The sequence below is a fragment of the Heptranchias perlo genome, chromosome 37, assembly GCF_035084215.1.
Source record: "Heptranchias perlo isolate sHepPer1 chromosome 37, sHepPer1.hap1, whole genome shotgun sequence".
NCBI classification, from domain to species: Eukaryota; Metazoa; Chordata; class Chondrichthyes; order Hexanchiformes; family Hexanchidae; genus Heptranchias; species Heptranchias perlo.
In genome coordinates this window covers 3,040,681-3,057,645 of record NC_090361.1, presented here as the reverse complement: position 1 = coordinate 3,057,645, position 16,965 = coordinate 3,040,681, and the positions used below count along the sequence as shown (strand labels likewise).

The 16,965-nt window shown below is 41.4% G+C and overlaps 1 protein-coding gene across 1 annotated transcript in view; it reads right to left on the bottom strand.

Annotated features, from left to right (window-relative positions):
* The window catches only part of LOC137304234 (voltage-dependent P/Q-type calcium channel subunit alpha-1A-like), a 503,508-nt gene that overhangs the window by 181,045 nt on the left and 305,498 nt on the right, over positions 1 to 16,965 (bottom strand). The window contains 3 exon segments of the mRNA XM_067972791.1: positions 14,350 to 14,456; positions 15,105 to 15,172; positions 16,769 to 16,886. Of these exon segments, the coding sequence (XP_067828892.1) occupies positions 14,350 to 14,456; positions 15,105 to 15,172; positions 16,769 to 16,886 (293 nt within the window).

The following is a 16,965-nucleotide window of genomic DNA, read 5'->3' as shown; positions in this document are numbered from 1 at the left end:
TTCTTCGTCCCATCTGGATTCTCGTTTTCTCCACCTTCTTTCCCTTCCGATCCAATATTAATGTGCCTCAACGTTAATCTCTGATGTGTAATATTTCTTTTCTCAGTTCAGTGCTAATTAGTACTGAATTTAGGGCCGATTACGGTAGTGTCCTTGCACCCAATAGGAAATAGATTAAAGATTAATTCTTATTAATCAGATTAAAGTTGTTGGAAACTAACATCACTCTTGTCTCTTACATTCGCCAGAGACAGGAGGCTTTCTTCTCATTGGTTTAGCCTAGAATTGAACCCAAGTTCCAGAAGTGAAAGGGAATTTTTCTAATTGACTGCACATCCAGCCTTAAACTATATTAGTGAGAACTGCCATAGTTAAATTGGAGTAAACAGGTAGCACTGGGAAAGACCAACAGGGTTTAAGTTGTAAAAACAATGGCTTCGCCTTAACACTTGGTGGATATGAGGAAGGTCAACAAGTTCTTCTTGCAAGCACTTCCTGGGGTCAATAAGGGGTTATTCATTAGTCACTTCATGTGGTTAGCTATTGCAAATCCTGCTTAATGTGTGAGGTGGCCAATGTAAAATTAGAGGAGGAAGCTAAAGGGTACAGTAACTTACTGGTCTAGCCACCCAGAAGTCATGAGTTTAAATCCCACTATATGCAAATTGTGAAAATAAATTCAATAAATCTAGCACCAGGAAATTACCAATAAAGCTGCTGGATTGTTGTAAAAACCCATCTGGATCATAATGGCCTTCAGGGAAGAGTACCTGGTCTGGCCTACGTGTCTCCAGTCCCAATCTATATTGTCCTCAGTTGCACAGTCTGAAGGGTCTGTGCCTAAAAGCAGAATCAGATAAACAGGGAAGTGCTATGCAGATGTAGCCCTATTATATTCTGAACTTAAAATACTGTGTCCTTCTCAAACGTACTGAATTAAATCACAAACTCTTATATTTTCAGAATACGCCCAGTTCACCTTGGTTCAGAGTGGCCTCCTGAAAATGGGTCTTTTCTCCCCCGAGGATTGCTTTGGCCAGGCTCGACAGTATTCACGCCTTCCCTTGATGGTACTGCTGTAGATTCTCTAGTGCCTGTGTCTGGGGGCAGGGTGGGGAGGGGAGAGCTGATATCCTGGAATCTCAGGAATGGCCTATAATAAAGGCAGCACCAACTAGAAAGCCTTATTGTCTTTTACCAATATATTTCAGTTATTTGGTTTAGTTAAATGAGTAACCTCGAACTGAACTTTGAAAAGAAGCAAAAGCACAAAACCGTGATGAACAAAAGAGAAAAGTGAAGATGCAGCAGAGGTTGTTGGCGCACATAGTGCCATGTCTACTTACCAGAGAGCAAATGAAATCCAACGCATTCCATGCAGCATGCAATCAGTTAAATGTACAGAGTTCAACATGAATTGCTTTGCAAGGCAGGAAACTGGAAGAGCATATTAATTTTTAAAAATTCTATCCCACCCTCTTTTCTACTTCCCTTCTTTCATGCATTGTTTTTTTCACCAGTGGGAGAGTGATTGAGCTATCATAACATATGGACCATGCAGGAAATTATACTATGGATCAACAGCAAGACGATATAGCTGCATCCAAATGGATCAGATATCCATTTTTGATGAACTTAGTTTATCGCGCTCATCAAATAATGGATGGGAATAGAACATGTTCAGAGTTCAGGTTTCCAGTGTCAGCACCATGGACCTCCAGGTCAGATAATACATGGTTAGGTGCAGAGTAAAGATGTCTTTACTCAATCATAAATGATATAACTTAACTCTAATCTCAGAGGGAAGGGACAAGCCTGGGGCAGTACTTAATGCATTGGCAGAGGTCTGGGAACATCAGCAAATCTACTCAGTGCTAATTATTGAACGAGGCAGGGAGCATGCTGCAGGATGAGAAGCTGCTGTCCATCATCAACCTATTGGCAATAAAATGCTCCTCTACCACAGGGCATGCCATCTAATGGTGTTGTTAAGATTACCACTCATCACAAGTGTAGCCAGCAGGTAGAACATCAGGAAGTACAATAACTCAGTCTGTGCTCACATGTTTGGGGGAGGGGGAAGTCTGAAGAACAATTCCACCTCAAAACAAAACCCCAAACTTTGCTTTGAAATCTGACTGACTTCATTCATAAGTCAGAAGACATTATTCCATTTCCACCTGCAAAGTCAACCAGTGAGAAACTAAAATGCAAGTAATGAAATATAACTGATGATAATTAATGGAAAAACAAAATGAAAGATTTAAAAGAAATCATTTCATGCAACATGATTGCAAAGAAGTCCAAATAAAGAAGCGATTCATATAATTGTGCTGCACAATCAGCAAAAGTGGTTTCATGAATACTGCAGCTTTTTGGTGCGAAGACAGAATTTTGTGATATTGGGGATAGTCCCATTGAAAATCTATCTACAGTATAGTGGATAGCAGGGAGTAAGTTACATAGGTCTCATAGAAGTACATTGGGTGACTCTACCCATTGCAAGAGCAAAGCTCAAGGTGAGGTTAAAGCCTCCCTGCTAGTCTACAGAAATATAATGAACAGTTGTTTTATATAATTTAGTTCATGGTTCTTTTGTGATTTTGTCCCCTCCCTATCCCAGGGACACCGAGGTAAATTGTAGCATCCCCAATGCCACTCCAGTTAAAACCAGCTAACTCAGCACAGACCGGAGATCAAACTCAGCACAACATCAGGCACTTTACAATCTATCTCAAGTAGAACAAATGTATTAATGGTACACAACCTCACTACTGTCTGCCCACATCCAATTTGAGGTTAAGTCCAGTATATAACATCACAGTTCTTGTGGAAAGTTCATATCTAGTTTAAACCATTGAGATTTTTTTTTAAATTGAACTCTAATACATTTTCATTTCCTCAATGGGTAACCATCACCAGTGCACTCCATCAGTGTACCATCCATCATTGAATATTTGTAAAAGAAAATAAATAAAATTAAAACCTGTAAGATCAAGGGTCTTCAGGTTACAGTGGAAGAACCAAGAAAGCTCTGCATTCCATCCATTGTTAATTTCCTGAATGTACAGATTGTATGTGACAACATGCAAAGGATCTTACATATCAACCCGAGATATGCTGGAAGTTGTAATGATGCAGTGATACTTTAAAATTTGGCTCTCCCTGACCTCTTTAAACCCATGGCTTTATTTGTTCTGGATGAACTACAACCAGAAGCACAGGTCTAAAGCCTTAAAGCTTCCATAATTGTCCAGATAGTGGTTTTAGATATCATCCTCAGCTCAGTATGATGTCACCAACCTTCAATTTACATCTACTCTACACAGATACAGTGGCAATGATGCCTGGCATTGTCTCCAGGATGACAGACAGCAGTGTGGAATGAAGCCAAATGATGAGGTTGATTTTAACTGCCTCACCCCGGCACAAACAGAGCGGTAGCATCCTGAAAATGGAGTCGGATCACTTACCGCCCCATTTGCGCTGATGCTCCCACCAGTGCCATTTTGGGTGGCGTCCTGAGAAGGGCAGCAAGAGCATCAGCTATTTCAGGTGGGAGGCTACTTGTAACATGCATATCGGGGTCCTTTGACATACAGGACCCTGGTTGCAATTTTGAGGTACAAATGGGCGATGCATCTGATGGCTCCACCCATTTGTACCAGTGTTGAACAGCTTAACCAGGGGTCCTTAAAGGGATCGCTGAAGATCACTCAAAAATCAGCAGGTTTCATTAATGTTGTACTTGTGTCCTCTAGGTTTGTATCCACAGTTCATTTCTTTCAATATTTATAAAACCTGGTTCAATTTCCCTCTCAATCTCTTTTCTCCAATCAAATCAGTTCAGTTTGTGAGCATCTCTTTATAATTTAGAGCCCCAAGTCCTGTCCTGTGACAAAATCAAATGGGCCATGGTTTGATTAAACTCGAGGTTCTGCCTAAATTGTTACGACAATGTCTGAACCAGTCTCGCTCTATGGAACTCAGCAGCTGGTTCCAGATCAATTACATGTCCATCTCACACCATGAACCATAGTTATTGACAAATCAAGCACATAATGAATATACACTGAATTGAATGAACACAAAATATGTACAAATTAAAATAAGGGAATGTTAACTCATTCACTACTAAAGACACCATTTGGTATTATTCCCATTGCAGATCCTGGTTCCAGGAACATGGCAGGTGATTACTGTTCTGCTGCTCCACAAACTGGATGTGAACAGTAGCTAGTGGATTCACAATGGGAATTGGCAGTGAATGAATTAAACTTCACTAATGCAGGCAGTGGGGACGTTAGATTTAAAAGTAATGGGCACTTCAAGCCAAATAATATACTGTGTTCATTGTTATAGAACCATAAAGCACATTAATCAGATATGTATCTTCAATAAAGATGTAACATAAGTGGTTTGAATTAGATTATTAGGAACTACTACATTATTTCTGTGTAATGGTCCTCATGCTCCATAAGCAGGTCTAATGAGTGACATGGGGTGTTGCACCCATTATTGCATGAGAATCACAATTTTCCTCTCTCTACGCCCTCTCCCCCAAGGATGACATGCTGTGTCCTTCCTCAAATGTGCCCATAATATATATTTTCAGTCATACAGTATTACATGCAAGTCTATCAGGAGTGAACTTTGATCATCTCATAAATCAAGCCTGTGCAGTTAAAAAAGAGACAATAACTTCATCTTTTCTTAGTTTCTATTGGAGTCCAAATCAACTCCTGGTTGTTGTATCTTCATACGCTTCCCTTGGAGAACACTGTAAATTAATGAAATGATTTACAGCTGAGTAACATTCTGACAGGCCACGACATGAGCACTCCATCCATGGCTGTAACCATCTTTATACCAGTCGATAGGGTGGTTAGTCCTATATGGTGGGAAGGTTTTATGGGCTCCCACAACCCATATGATGATGGAGGAGCCACCCATACCCACAAGTATCCCACTGGATGTCAACCCAGAATTGAGAGCTGGAGCTCTGGTCTCCACTTGCCAGAACTGTCTGGAGTAGGGTTTGAACCCTACATCTTCTGACTCAGAGGTGGGAATATTACCACTGAGCCAAAGGCTCACTCACTATCAATTCCTGGTGAAAGTTCAGTTTTAACAAAGTCTACGTTCTAGCCTATATTCTATTCTCTCTTCTAAAGATGATATTTTTGTGCTTGAGACAACTGAGTGCTGGAGATGGACTATTTTTCCATTTCAGAAACACAATATTAGCATCAATCACAGTTCAGTGCAGAGTAAAGCTCGTTCTACTCTGCCCCTATAATATGGCTCAATCTTACAATGGGCCACTCTACTGTGCAAGTATGATATTTCCATCACTCACATCAGCCATCATGTAGCCTCTCTGGGCCAGCTTGCCAGTCTCATTGCTGATTAATACTAAATTAGTGGCAGTTTAAAGCTGTGGGCCAATATCCACTGCAGCATGGATTGGAACTAGGGTTGCCAACCCTCCAGGATTGTCCTGGAATCTCCAGGAATTAAAGATTAATCTCCAGGACACTGCTGAGAGCAACCCGGGAGAAAAATCAGAGGCATTAAAAAAATGTTTTTTTCATTTTCTTTGAACACTTTTATTGATTAGTGCTGAAAATATTGGAGATGGGAAAAAGGGTTGGTTGACTGAGTCAAGAATCATCCAATCAGGTAACAAAAAGTCTGTTTGCTTTCCAATTGGTGTGGGAAGGCGGGGCACCACAAGGATGCACGTGTCAGGCGACCAATGGTGGGAGCGTGGGGAGATGGGACGGTTGGTGGTCATGTGATGAAATCTCCAGGAATATGTCCAACCAGAGTTGGTAACCCTAATTGAAACTGACCCAAACTCATTTCACAACTAGTAGACAGATCAGTTTGGGCTGGATTCAAACGCAGGTCCCAGAGGTTAAAAACCAATGTGCTAATCCACTGACCCACGATTGTATATTTAACCTGCAAAGAGAGCTATCAACATAAGCTGTGTGATTTTACAATCCAAATGCATTTTAAGTCAAAGTAACTACAAAAAAAACACATTACATAAAATTTGCTGTATAAATACCACTGGTGTATAAGGCATTTCTTTATTTTAAAACTGTTTTAAAAGCAAAATGTTTGTCATATTGGTTTATAATTCTTTATTTTCAAAGTATCAAGAAACACGAAGGTGGGACTTATAGACCTGATTTGACAGTATTAGGCACATGTCAGAATGCCTGAACATATGTTATATATATAATATATATAAAAATTATTCCACAAAAGGGATCAATCCCTGGTATATATTGTATGGATGTTTTGGGGAACTCTAGTCTTTCTGTTTCATTTCTAACCTGCACTGCATGAGTACTTACATTTGAGTGCAGGCATCATTGTAGTACACTGAGGTCCTAGGGGAAGGGGGCCTTACCCTCTCTGTACTGTTCAGACATGTGGAAAAAGTGTCAAAGTTCAGAAGAATGTTCTTTGTTACCAAACACCAGATGAAGTGCACACATTTCGGGATTCTTTATTCATGACTGTCCTGGTTACTTTTGGTTTTCAAACTTTCTGAAATTTTACTTAAATAAAATCAATCTTCCATCCTGGAAGAAATCAAGTTAACTTTGTCCAATGGTATTCAAGAATATCAAATTGCCTTCAAGGTTTGAGTATTGGATTCTGGGGTGTGGGCAGAGATGGAACAACCTTTTTTAGAACCAATGTTAGATGAACATTAGGTGGAGCCGATCATGTGACAGGCATTTGATGACATCATCACTATGCTAATATCAATTAATTAGCACCATTTAACATTTTTTGCACTGGTTCTGTATGGTGTCACTGAATCCTATGGGTTCATGCCCATGATTCACCCTACCCATCCCCCGAGTTGCCCAAACTCCATCATATTGCTGTGCGGAGATCAGGGGCTCTTACCACAAAGAGGGGAAAGACAGAGGGAGAATCTTCCCCCCCAGTCACTTTTCCATACCTCCCAGCGGCAGGTGTTAACGCAACACAGGCCTGTTAGCAGGTCACCCGTCAGCGCTCTCAGCTGCAGATGATACTTGTCACACAGAAACCCAAGAACAGAGAAAGCATGAAAATACCTTGGAGGCAGGAAAGGATGTGAAACTCTTAAAGCCCAATTTTAAACAAAACATTGCAACGTCATGTATCTTTCAGTTCAACAAAGACACCCTCCGCCATCCTGCAACTTAGAAAATCATTTAACTTTTCGATTTTATTCAAACTTCTGTATAGGAAAGTGATGGAGGGAAAATCAAAAGAGTCAGCCAGGCAGCTCTCACATGCCTCTAGTGGACACAATGGAGCATCAATGGAGCTTCCTATTAAATACAGATGATCAGTGGTGGAGGTAGGGCACAAAGAGGGAAAAATGACCTGAAGTATACAGATCAATTAAAATTTAAAATGGTGATACAAATTATGAACAATTATAAATTGCAAACTTTAATTTGTAAAGTTCTTTCGAAGGCTCAATTTGCTGAAGGGAATGCTCAGTGCACAACTGAGCTGTATACACCAGGAAGGTACCAAGTTCAATCCCTTTATCTCTGCTGAGTTAACTGATTTCAGTCAGAGTGGCATTGGCATGCTACTATTAGCCTCATGACCCCTAGGTGAAGAGGGATGGCGGGGAAAAGAATCAGCCAAGTTTCTTGCTCCTGCACTTACCAGAGATCACTACTGGAAAGTGCTAATGTGTGGGGGTAGAGTGAAGGCTGGGTTGGGCTGGACTCTGATATCCCCATGGTAGAATATCCTGCCGATACTCACTGTCCAGACTCACAAACGTGATTGGCACTTGGATGAGGTAGTGGTGCCTATAGAACCATATGCCAGCAAAGAGTCAGTGGTTTCAGGAGTGGAATGCAGAAAATTGGAGCGGGGGGTGGTGGGGGGAAATAATTCAACAAAAAGAAAAGGAGGTTGTGCTAATTGTGGCTGGTATTTTCATGTTTCCTTGATTTGAGTTGAGCAAACAGAGCACAAAGAAACAAGATTAAAATACAAAATTACTGAAACATTCCTCTCATTTAAGTAACAAAATACATTTTTTTTCTAAATGTTCAAAAAATCCAATACTCTAACCATTCAATATTATGTCAAAATTGTGATGTTGGCCTAGCATTTCCAAAATGTGGAGCTAAATTTGAAGCCCCCTTCAGCCATGAGGCTACTTGGGCCAGGATTGCCATGTAGCCAGGCCAGGAAAGTCAGGTGTTATAAGATACCTTATCATATAAAAATATACAATTAAAAAATCACAAACATTAATCAGCAAATTGCTACACAATGGTATGCTCCGAAGAAATGACAGTTCTGTGATTATTGAAAGAAACAAAGTCATGTATTAAAAGATGTGATGGAGTTGTTCAGAGCTGACCCGACCCAAGATGCAGCACCACCCGTAACAAGACACCTAGTACCAAGTTAGGTTTTTTTTAACCTTCCCCACACTTTCCTCCCCTCGTCTCCTTAGGGTGCCAGCCCTTGTTGGGGTATGGTCCCACAGGCAACAGCAGCCCTCCGGTACCATGCCCAAGTGGCTGTTCTTCATGTGTGAGCCTAGATAGTGGGTGTTGGCAGGCTAATTAATCATGGAGAGCATCACAGCCCAAGCCCGAGCCTGATCCTGTCCTCACCCAATACCCACACACACATGCTCACTCTCCAGCAGAATTGAGGTTAGAGTTCAATCATTCGAGTTTTCCAAAAGCAATTTCATAAATGATGAGGCTTTTAAAAATGTAATTTTATTGGCTAGAAGTATCTGTTGCTGATAATAGCAGACAAGCACTTAACGTATTTGTATGGCATTATTATGTCCATCATTTTAACGTAGTTGTTAACTTGGTAATGTCATACAAACACATTAAGGATTTGTACGCTATTATCAAGGTATGAATTAGTATTCAGCCTTTGATGCTTTATATTTCTCCAGTTCTATTTTTTGATATTCATTGCTGGAAGTTTGCAAGAAAAGCTGGAAAAATGTCACGCCACTTCAGGATAACAAACTGCCAAACATTCCAATTATTCTCTCCTGCTGCCCTGAGGACACTCACTCATGATGGGATATGATTCCACAGGCGCTGACCCTGGGTTCTCCATCTTCATGTGTGAGCCTACATAGTGCTTGTCCACAAGCTATTTCGTCACTCTGAGCATTAGAGTTGAGTCTGATTCTGTTTTACCTAATGCCTACCCACGCATGAACACCTTGCAGCAGTGGTTGCTGTATGGTGATCAAGAGAAGGAACTCTAGCTGATTTTCATCTCCCTCCCTAACCCAGGGGCAGTGCTCACCCAGCTGAGATAGTAATGGCAAAGACCTTTAGAACATTTTTCACCCCAATTGTCATCACCTCTCCCGAAGACACTGACTCTTGGTGGGGTAGGATTTTGAAGGGAATTGAAAGGGTAGATAGAGAAAAACTTTTTCCATTGGTGTCTAGGACAAGCGGACATAACCTTAAAATCAGAGCCAGGTCCATTCTGGAGAGAAGTTAGGAAACACTTCTTCATGCAAAGGGTGGCAGAAGTGTGGAACTCTCTCCCAAAAAAAGCAGTAGATACTAGTTCAATAATTTTAACTTTAAGATCGATAGATTTTTGCTAGCCAAAGTTATTAAGGGATATGGAGCCAAGGCCGGTGGATGGAGTCAGGATACAGATCAGCCATGATCTCATTGAATGACGGAACAGGCTCGAGAGGATGAATGGCCTACTCCTGTTCCTATATTCCTATGTTCCACACGTGCCAGCAGCCCTCTGGTAGCTCACTTAAGTGGCTATGCTTCATACGTCAAGTAGTGAAGGCAAAAACTCTGGAATTATTCAAGAGGATGTTAAATGCTGTGGTGGAGGACTAAATTTTCTATGGATTAGTCTAACAAAGAGCAGCATAGAGATAATGGACCAAATGGTCCCCTTCTGTGCTGTAAACCTCTATGATTCTAAGAGCTAGATGGTCCAAATGGCCTCTTTCACTTGTATTTACCCTCTGTACTAAACAGACAGACGAGAAGGGAGGGAATAACTGAATAACTGGGGAAAAAAATCTGTAAACCTTAATAAGATGAAATAATACACGCCAAACCACTATGGTAGATCATTAAGATCCAATCTGTGATAATATTTCAAGATATCTTCTTGTTTTAAACCATATAATTGTATGTTTAATGTTGATGGGTTTGACTTAACAAATAAAATTGTCTTAATTATAGTGTGAATGTACCCATTACAAAATCTTTATTTGCAATGTTACTGTGATTTTATTTAAAGAATATGTATTAACTTTATATTTACTTGGGCCTAATTGAGATTGTTCACAGGTAGTCTGGGGCCTGGAACATGGATCTGATGTCTAGCTGCTAAGATGAAGCTGCATGTAACCTGGCCTTTTCCTTTAAGACTACTTCTCAGGTACTTTCGAGCGGGGCGGGGGGGGCGGGGGAGGGAGGGGAGGGGAAGTGGTGATCTAAATAGGTACGTCCAGAAATCTATTAGAGGCTAATTGCTGAAGGAAGGTCCTCAACTGCTATCCTTGGGGAGAGGCCAGGTTATCAAGGTGAGAAAAGCAGTAGGAAATGACTGTTCTCTTTTTATAATACATTTTTACACATTTTGAAGCAAGACTTCTGAAGTGTGATGAATGCACATAGATGCAAGACTTTTTATATTTAATTGATAGATGCAATTTAGTCATTTTCCTTCTTTTTATTCAGTGAACTTTGTGCTCATCAAGGCAAGTGATATTAGCAATGCCAAATGGAACATTTTCTCATTTCTTGCAGCTAATAACAGTTATAATGTGAGTTAAATATAGAATAAAGCTCCCTCAACTCTACCCTAACAATGTGCCTCAGCCCTAACTTCAGACAGCAACTGTTACTGCATCAGTGCCATTTTTGCATTTCCCATTCTCTGAGTGAGCTTGCCAATTAGTGAGAAATTAGAGGTTGTTTTGTGCCCATTAGGGATTGGATTAAGACTGACCAAACTCAATTCATGAAAGACACTTGCAGTGAGCAGAGACGGGAGATATTGGGCTCAATTTTGAAATGGTGGCAGCGAGGGGGAAGTGCGCGTGGCAAAACCAAATAAAAAAAACGTACATTTCCCGACGCGATTGCGATGTAATTGCAGGTAATTAAAATTGTTTCCGGGTTTCAAGCCTGGCAGCCATCCTGATTGACAGGCTGGCTGCCGACAGGTGCTGCAACGCGGTGGGGAGAAAGAGGTGCTGGAACAGAGAGTGGAGGGCGTGAAGACAGGGGGTGGTGGGGGGAGAGGGGAAGATCGGGGGGGGGGGTGTGTGGCAAAGATCGTGAGGGGGGGGAAAGAGGGGAAGATTGGGGGGGAGGGGGAAGATTGGGGGGGGAGGGGGAAGATTGGGGGGGGGAGGGGGAAGATTGGGGGGGGGAGGGGGAAGATCAGGGGGAGATCAGGGGGGAGAGGGCGACATCGGGGGCTGAGAGGGACATCGGGGATCGGAGCAGGGTGGACAGGTAGGTTTTTTTTTAAACTTTGTGCAATGGATTTTTATTTAATTTATTTTCTTTATTTTTGCTTGATCAGGCCCTTCCAGGCATGAATCGGAAGCCATGGGAAAGCCGCCCAGGTAAGTTTAAAATCATTTTAACTATCTACTACGTCAGAAATAAAGTGCCTTAAGTATCCCAATGAGGTACATTTGGTTCTTTAACTATCATCCCACCAGCTTTAATTGCCGGCTGGACTTCCGTATTCGGGAAATCCGCTCGCACGCAGGTGCATTTGTGGGAAACCCGGAAGTCGGCAGGTTGGGGCCGGCTTCTTCACCCGCTTGGGATTTCCCCAATTTTCACAGCCCCCCGCCCCCACAATTTCCTTTGAAAATCGGGGCCATTGTCTCTGTCTGAGCTGGATTTGAACCCAGATCCTAGAAGTGAAATGACAGCATCTAACCCCCACCCCACACAGGCACTAGTTAGTCTTTTTATGCTTAGATTAAGAAATTCTTGGTTTTAAATATATATTAACATGCTCGTCCCAAGGTTCATACAAGTCTGGCTTTCTCCCAGTTTATTTTCCCCCTCTGCCCTTTTCTGATTTCTCTATACTGCCGACCAACTTCTCCCAGTGACTGTCAGGAGGTGTATGAGTGTGGCCTGCTGATGGCTCTCTCTCAGAATCTTTTTTCAATGCAACATTTTGATTTTTCCCCCAAATTTTCTCCCTCCTTACCTGAAGATGCTGATTCTTGCTGGGGTACAATTCCTGGCAGTCCTATGGTACCTCACCCAATGAACCATTCTTATTGTGTGATCTCAGACAGTGAGTGTCAGCAAATATTCAACCATGGAGACTGATCCTGTCCTCACAATCATGTCCACACACTTTCCAACAGGAATCACTGGATAGCAATTAACAGTAGGAATCCTGTCTGATTTTTTTTCCCTCTCCCTAGCTTGGATGCACCGAGCTCAGGTGTTGTTATCACCTTACTGAGATTAGCCAAGTCACCACAAATCGGGGATAAAATCCAGGACCTTTCTGGTCTTTATGACTCAATATCATACCGGGCGGTGCTCATTCCTACTAAGACATCGGGGGAGCTCTGATCAATTACTTACCAGAGAGTAATTCATTTTTATTTTGGAAAGAAATGTTTGCTCAGTAAATAACCACTGATATGAGGAATGACCATTTTACATTAAGAAAAAAAACAAAAATACTTTTTGTTAAACAAAGATTTGGTGGTATTTAGATTCAAAATTAAATGAAGAAATATATGATGAACATGTTGGTCTGATTTAAACAACAAATACACAAAATTTACACGCTGGGCATGTCAACATGTATCTGGCATGGCTGGTGTACGCAGAAAGTGTATATGAGGCTAGAAATTGCTATTGGTGATATTAGCAGACAGACACTTAATGTTCTCATACCAAATTCTGCTGTCTATTTTACATAATTCTGCTTTTGAGGAATGAATTTACCAGTTTGTAACTAAGCCCAGAGTAATATCTCCGTCTGACCGCTTGCTGTTCTTCTGATTGTTGCTGTATGTGTTTTTTTGTCCTCTTTTGCAGCCCTTCCTCTCTTTAGCTTTCATTTTGTTTGGTTAAAGGTCAAGCACCATTTTTGGAAGAGTTGAAGGCGAAAGAAAATCTTTTCTGCGCGAAGTACTCGGTCCCATCTCTTACGGAAAAGTATAGATTCCTTACTTATAATAAAATAAGGTTGATTGCCTGGCTTAATCAAAACCAGTTATTTCATTCTCCATCCCTACCTTACCAACAGTTCAGGTGAAGGCAATGACATGGAGGGGCTGCCGTGTCTTAGAGCGTTTCCATTCATTTCAGTGGGGTGGAACCTTGGACCAGGGAAGTGACCTGGGCCACCTAACCATGAAAAAGCATATCACCAAATGACTACTGCTTTTCTGGTGTTATCCCAGACTCCCAGCCTCATTAAAATGAATGGAGTTGTTTAAGGTCACAAGCCATCACTGAAGTGGTCCTGGAGGGAAGGAGCCTGAAATGGAGGCTCTCCAAGAAGGAAGAAATTCAATGTTATTTTAATACTATTCAAATATACATTTATTACTATATTTCCCAGATAGAGATGGGAGTGATACTTAAAACAATAGGCACTCTCTTCTCTCTTTAATTTAGCTGTATCCAGTACCGATTGCCAAATTAGTGACAGTTTTTAGGTGGATTTCTGCCCCACATTTACATGGGCTGTAGAGAATAGCTGAAATCACCACATAAGATGCAGCTGTCAGAACAAGAGATGGATTTGAACTCAGATTCCAACAAAGCAGGACGTTTATCATTCTGATCTATTGTTTGAATAGAATTCCCTCATTTACATTCCATTTTTTCCATTCCCTGGCCAAGGTGCAAGACAGTTGACCTGTTCCCATGTAATGTCAATATAAATTATATACCTACACCAAGAGGTAAGAGGGCATTTTGGGGTGCTGGCCCCTGATTTCACCCCTTACCTGATCTACAGGATTGGAGCCTCACCATGAGGTGACTCACAAATGCAATGTTCTGCTAGACCATGGAACAGCAAGCTAGCAAACAACATTAGAGCACTGTGCCAGCTTATAAATCAGTGATGCGTTCACAGTTTTCCCAAAATGTCTTAACAAATGGCATTTTCAATTAAAAGTTTCAAAACAATTACAGAGGAAACAGCTATTTTGGCAAAGTGTGACTTCATTTTTTAAATTAGCTTTCAGCACAGCTCTAAGATCATATTAAATCCAAGTCATTTAGCACCAAAATATCATGTACCATCATCCATAAAACAAGGTCTACTTACGCAGCTATCGATAGGTTGGCTGCTGACAACGGACTCACTTCTGCTACCTCCTTGGCTTTCTGCAGTGCAAGCTTCTGATTGGCTGCTTCCTCCTCTTCTTGTTCATCCTATTGAGACACATTGAGAGCTTCTGTGAGAAACTTAAATAGCTTGACAAAAAACAAAGTATTCATTGTATTAATGCTGTATACTAATTGTTACTAGCTGTAATATTGCTGCGTATTAACTATTACTAGCTGTGGTATTGTTGTGTTCTAACTGTACCAGATGTAGTAACGCCATGTACTAAATGCTACAAACTGTGCATTAGCTGCATAACCAACCCACACCGTTAGATGGAAGTCTTTAGCTCTCATGGCGTTAAGCATACTAATGTGAAATGAACCTAGTCCAGTCTCAGTGCAGGTCCCAGTGGAAATGAGTTCGCAGCACACAACTGCCTCAGTTTTTGTATTAAAATTAGCATTAAACTGCTAACCTCAGTCAGAGAGGCGACAGGGATGGCTGGTGTGAAGAAGTAAAAAGTGTCACTAGTGCATATGGGTGCTCTTCTAAAGTGGGAGCTGGTTGGAGCAAGGTAAAAGGAACTGTACTCTGCATCTGACCTTTGCTATAGCTGACCTGGGACTGCATGAAGTTGACACTGGCTGTCTGAAATAGAAATTGTTCCATCTCTAGCACTAATATTCCTTTGCCTTCATAACCACAAAAAATGAACAAATAAAACATTAAGTGGCTTAACTATTTTATTTTACCTTTGTAAGTTCTTGTGCATTGGCAAGGTTGTCCACAGCGATGGCCAAGAATACGTTCAGCAGAGTGTCTGGTTGACAAAATGAAGGCGACAACAGGGGTAGAATGTACACAAAAAACTCTGAAGAAATAAAAAACCCAGGTTTCCATTCATTTACACAGGGCTTCCAACCTATGAAGAACCTTTTTGTTGACCAATATTGAACATTGTAAGGAACATATGAAAAGAAGGGGAATACTGTCAGGCCCTTTAATGCTCACCCTATCTATTAAATGATAAAACTTTGTGCAGTATCTCCTCCTGAAATGGTCTGGGAATCTCCTCCCTGACTCCTTTTGCCTATCAAGCGAGTTTCAGGAGACTATGACGCATCACTAGGCAAACTTAACTAACCCCCTTCCTCAAGATGCTTAAATATCCCCCCTCCTGCAGAACTTACCAAGGACCTTCTTAAAGAACTGTAAAGAACCCACACTTATCACAGAAATTGGTGCTTTGCACATCAGGTGAATAACAAAATGATGGCTCTACTCAGAGTCCAAAATTCTGGCTGGTAGACTGGTGTGGAGAGTCTGCATGCTAATGTTCAATGCCATAGGAGTGGTTTCCATTCTGAGCCAAGCGCAGCAGAGAGGTACTGAGCAGGGACTGCAGCAATTCCAATGGTGAAGGGAAACCCACATCTATGTGGCCCCCAGTACCTCTAGAAGCAGGCTACCAGGACACTGGCAGAAGGCTATGCGCCTGCTTTCCTGGCTGCAGGTGTCAGGCCAGGCAGGTGAAAGAAAGGGAATTTAATAAAGAGGGATGGAAACTCAAAATATATCCCTGTTAAAATTTTAAAAATCCATGTAATAAATCAGAGCGCGGCGTTTGTGTCACCACCAATCCGTACCACTGTGAACCTGCGTTTCTGTGGAGAGGGGCCAAGCAGCGACCAGGCACCTTCACATAGGAGGGAGAGGGAGTCAGAGGGAGAGATACATTCTGGGCCATTCAGACCACCTCCTAGTGGCCCATTTCAGAATACCTTGGGTGCAAACCTCAGTACAAGAATCAACTCTACCCTCTTGGCCATGGATGCTAAATAACACAAGAACAACCCATTGAGAAACAGGAGAATATAAAAAGAGGGCATTTCAGCCTTTTTGTTTTCAAGATAAAATGGAGCAAAAAATCTGTTGGACAAACCTCTATTGAAAGAATAAACTTTGTAAGGACCATGGTGGTGAGGCGGCAGAGGTTGTACAACATATCTTTTGATCTCTTAAAGGATCAGTTATGAAACACAAATTTTGGACACCCACCTTAGAAAGGTGTTACTGGCCCTGAAGAAAGTCCAGCAATAATTCATCAGGATGACACCTGGGATGGAGAGCTGAGGATGGTAAGGGGTGATCTGATTGAGGTATTTAATATAATGACAAAGTAGATAGGAAACAACTCTTTCCTCCAATAAGGAAATTCAGAACAAGGGGACTGGAGGGAAAATAACAAAATTCCCATTTAGACTGTGGAGTGCCCCATGAAATGTGCAGCATTGAGCGAGCCACTAGAGTCATTATAACCTGCTCGAACTATTAAACTGTATCCATGTTCCTGGTGGGGTTGGGCCAACAAACTACATGGATAGTTCAAAGTTCATGTTTGAAATGACAAGGATACAGTTCCCAAAGAGAGTCAGGACAATAAAGTAAACTGAAGAGATCATCCCTCTGTTAACACCACCCTGGGATTCTATGCCATCATACATCACAACGTTCCAGTCTTCACCAGTCAGAACCTAGAAGGAAATAAAAGTGACCATCACCTACTTAAAATTCATTTGTTTCCTGTAGTCCCTGTATTAGCAAGAAAGTAAA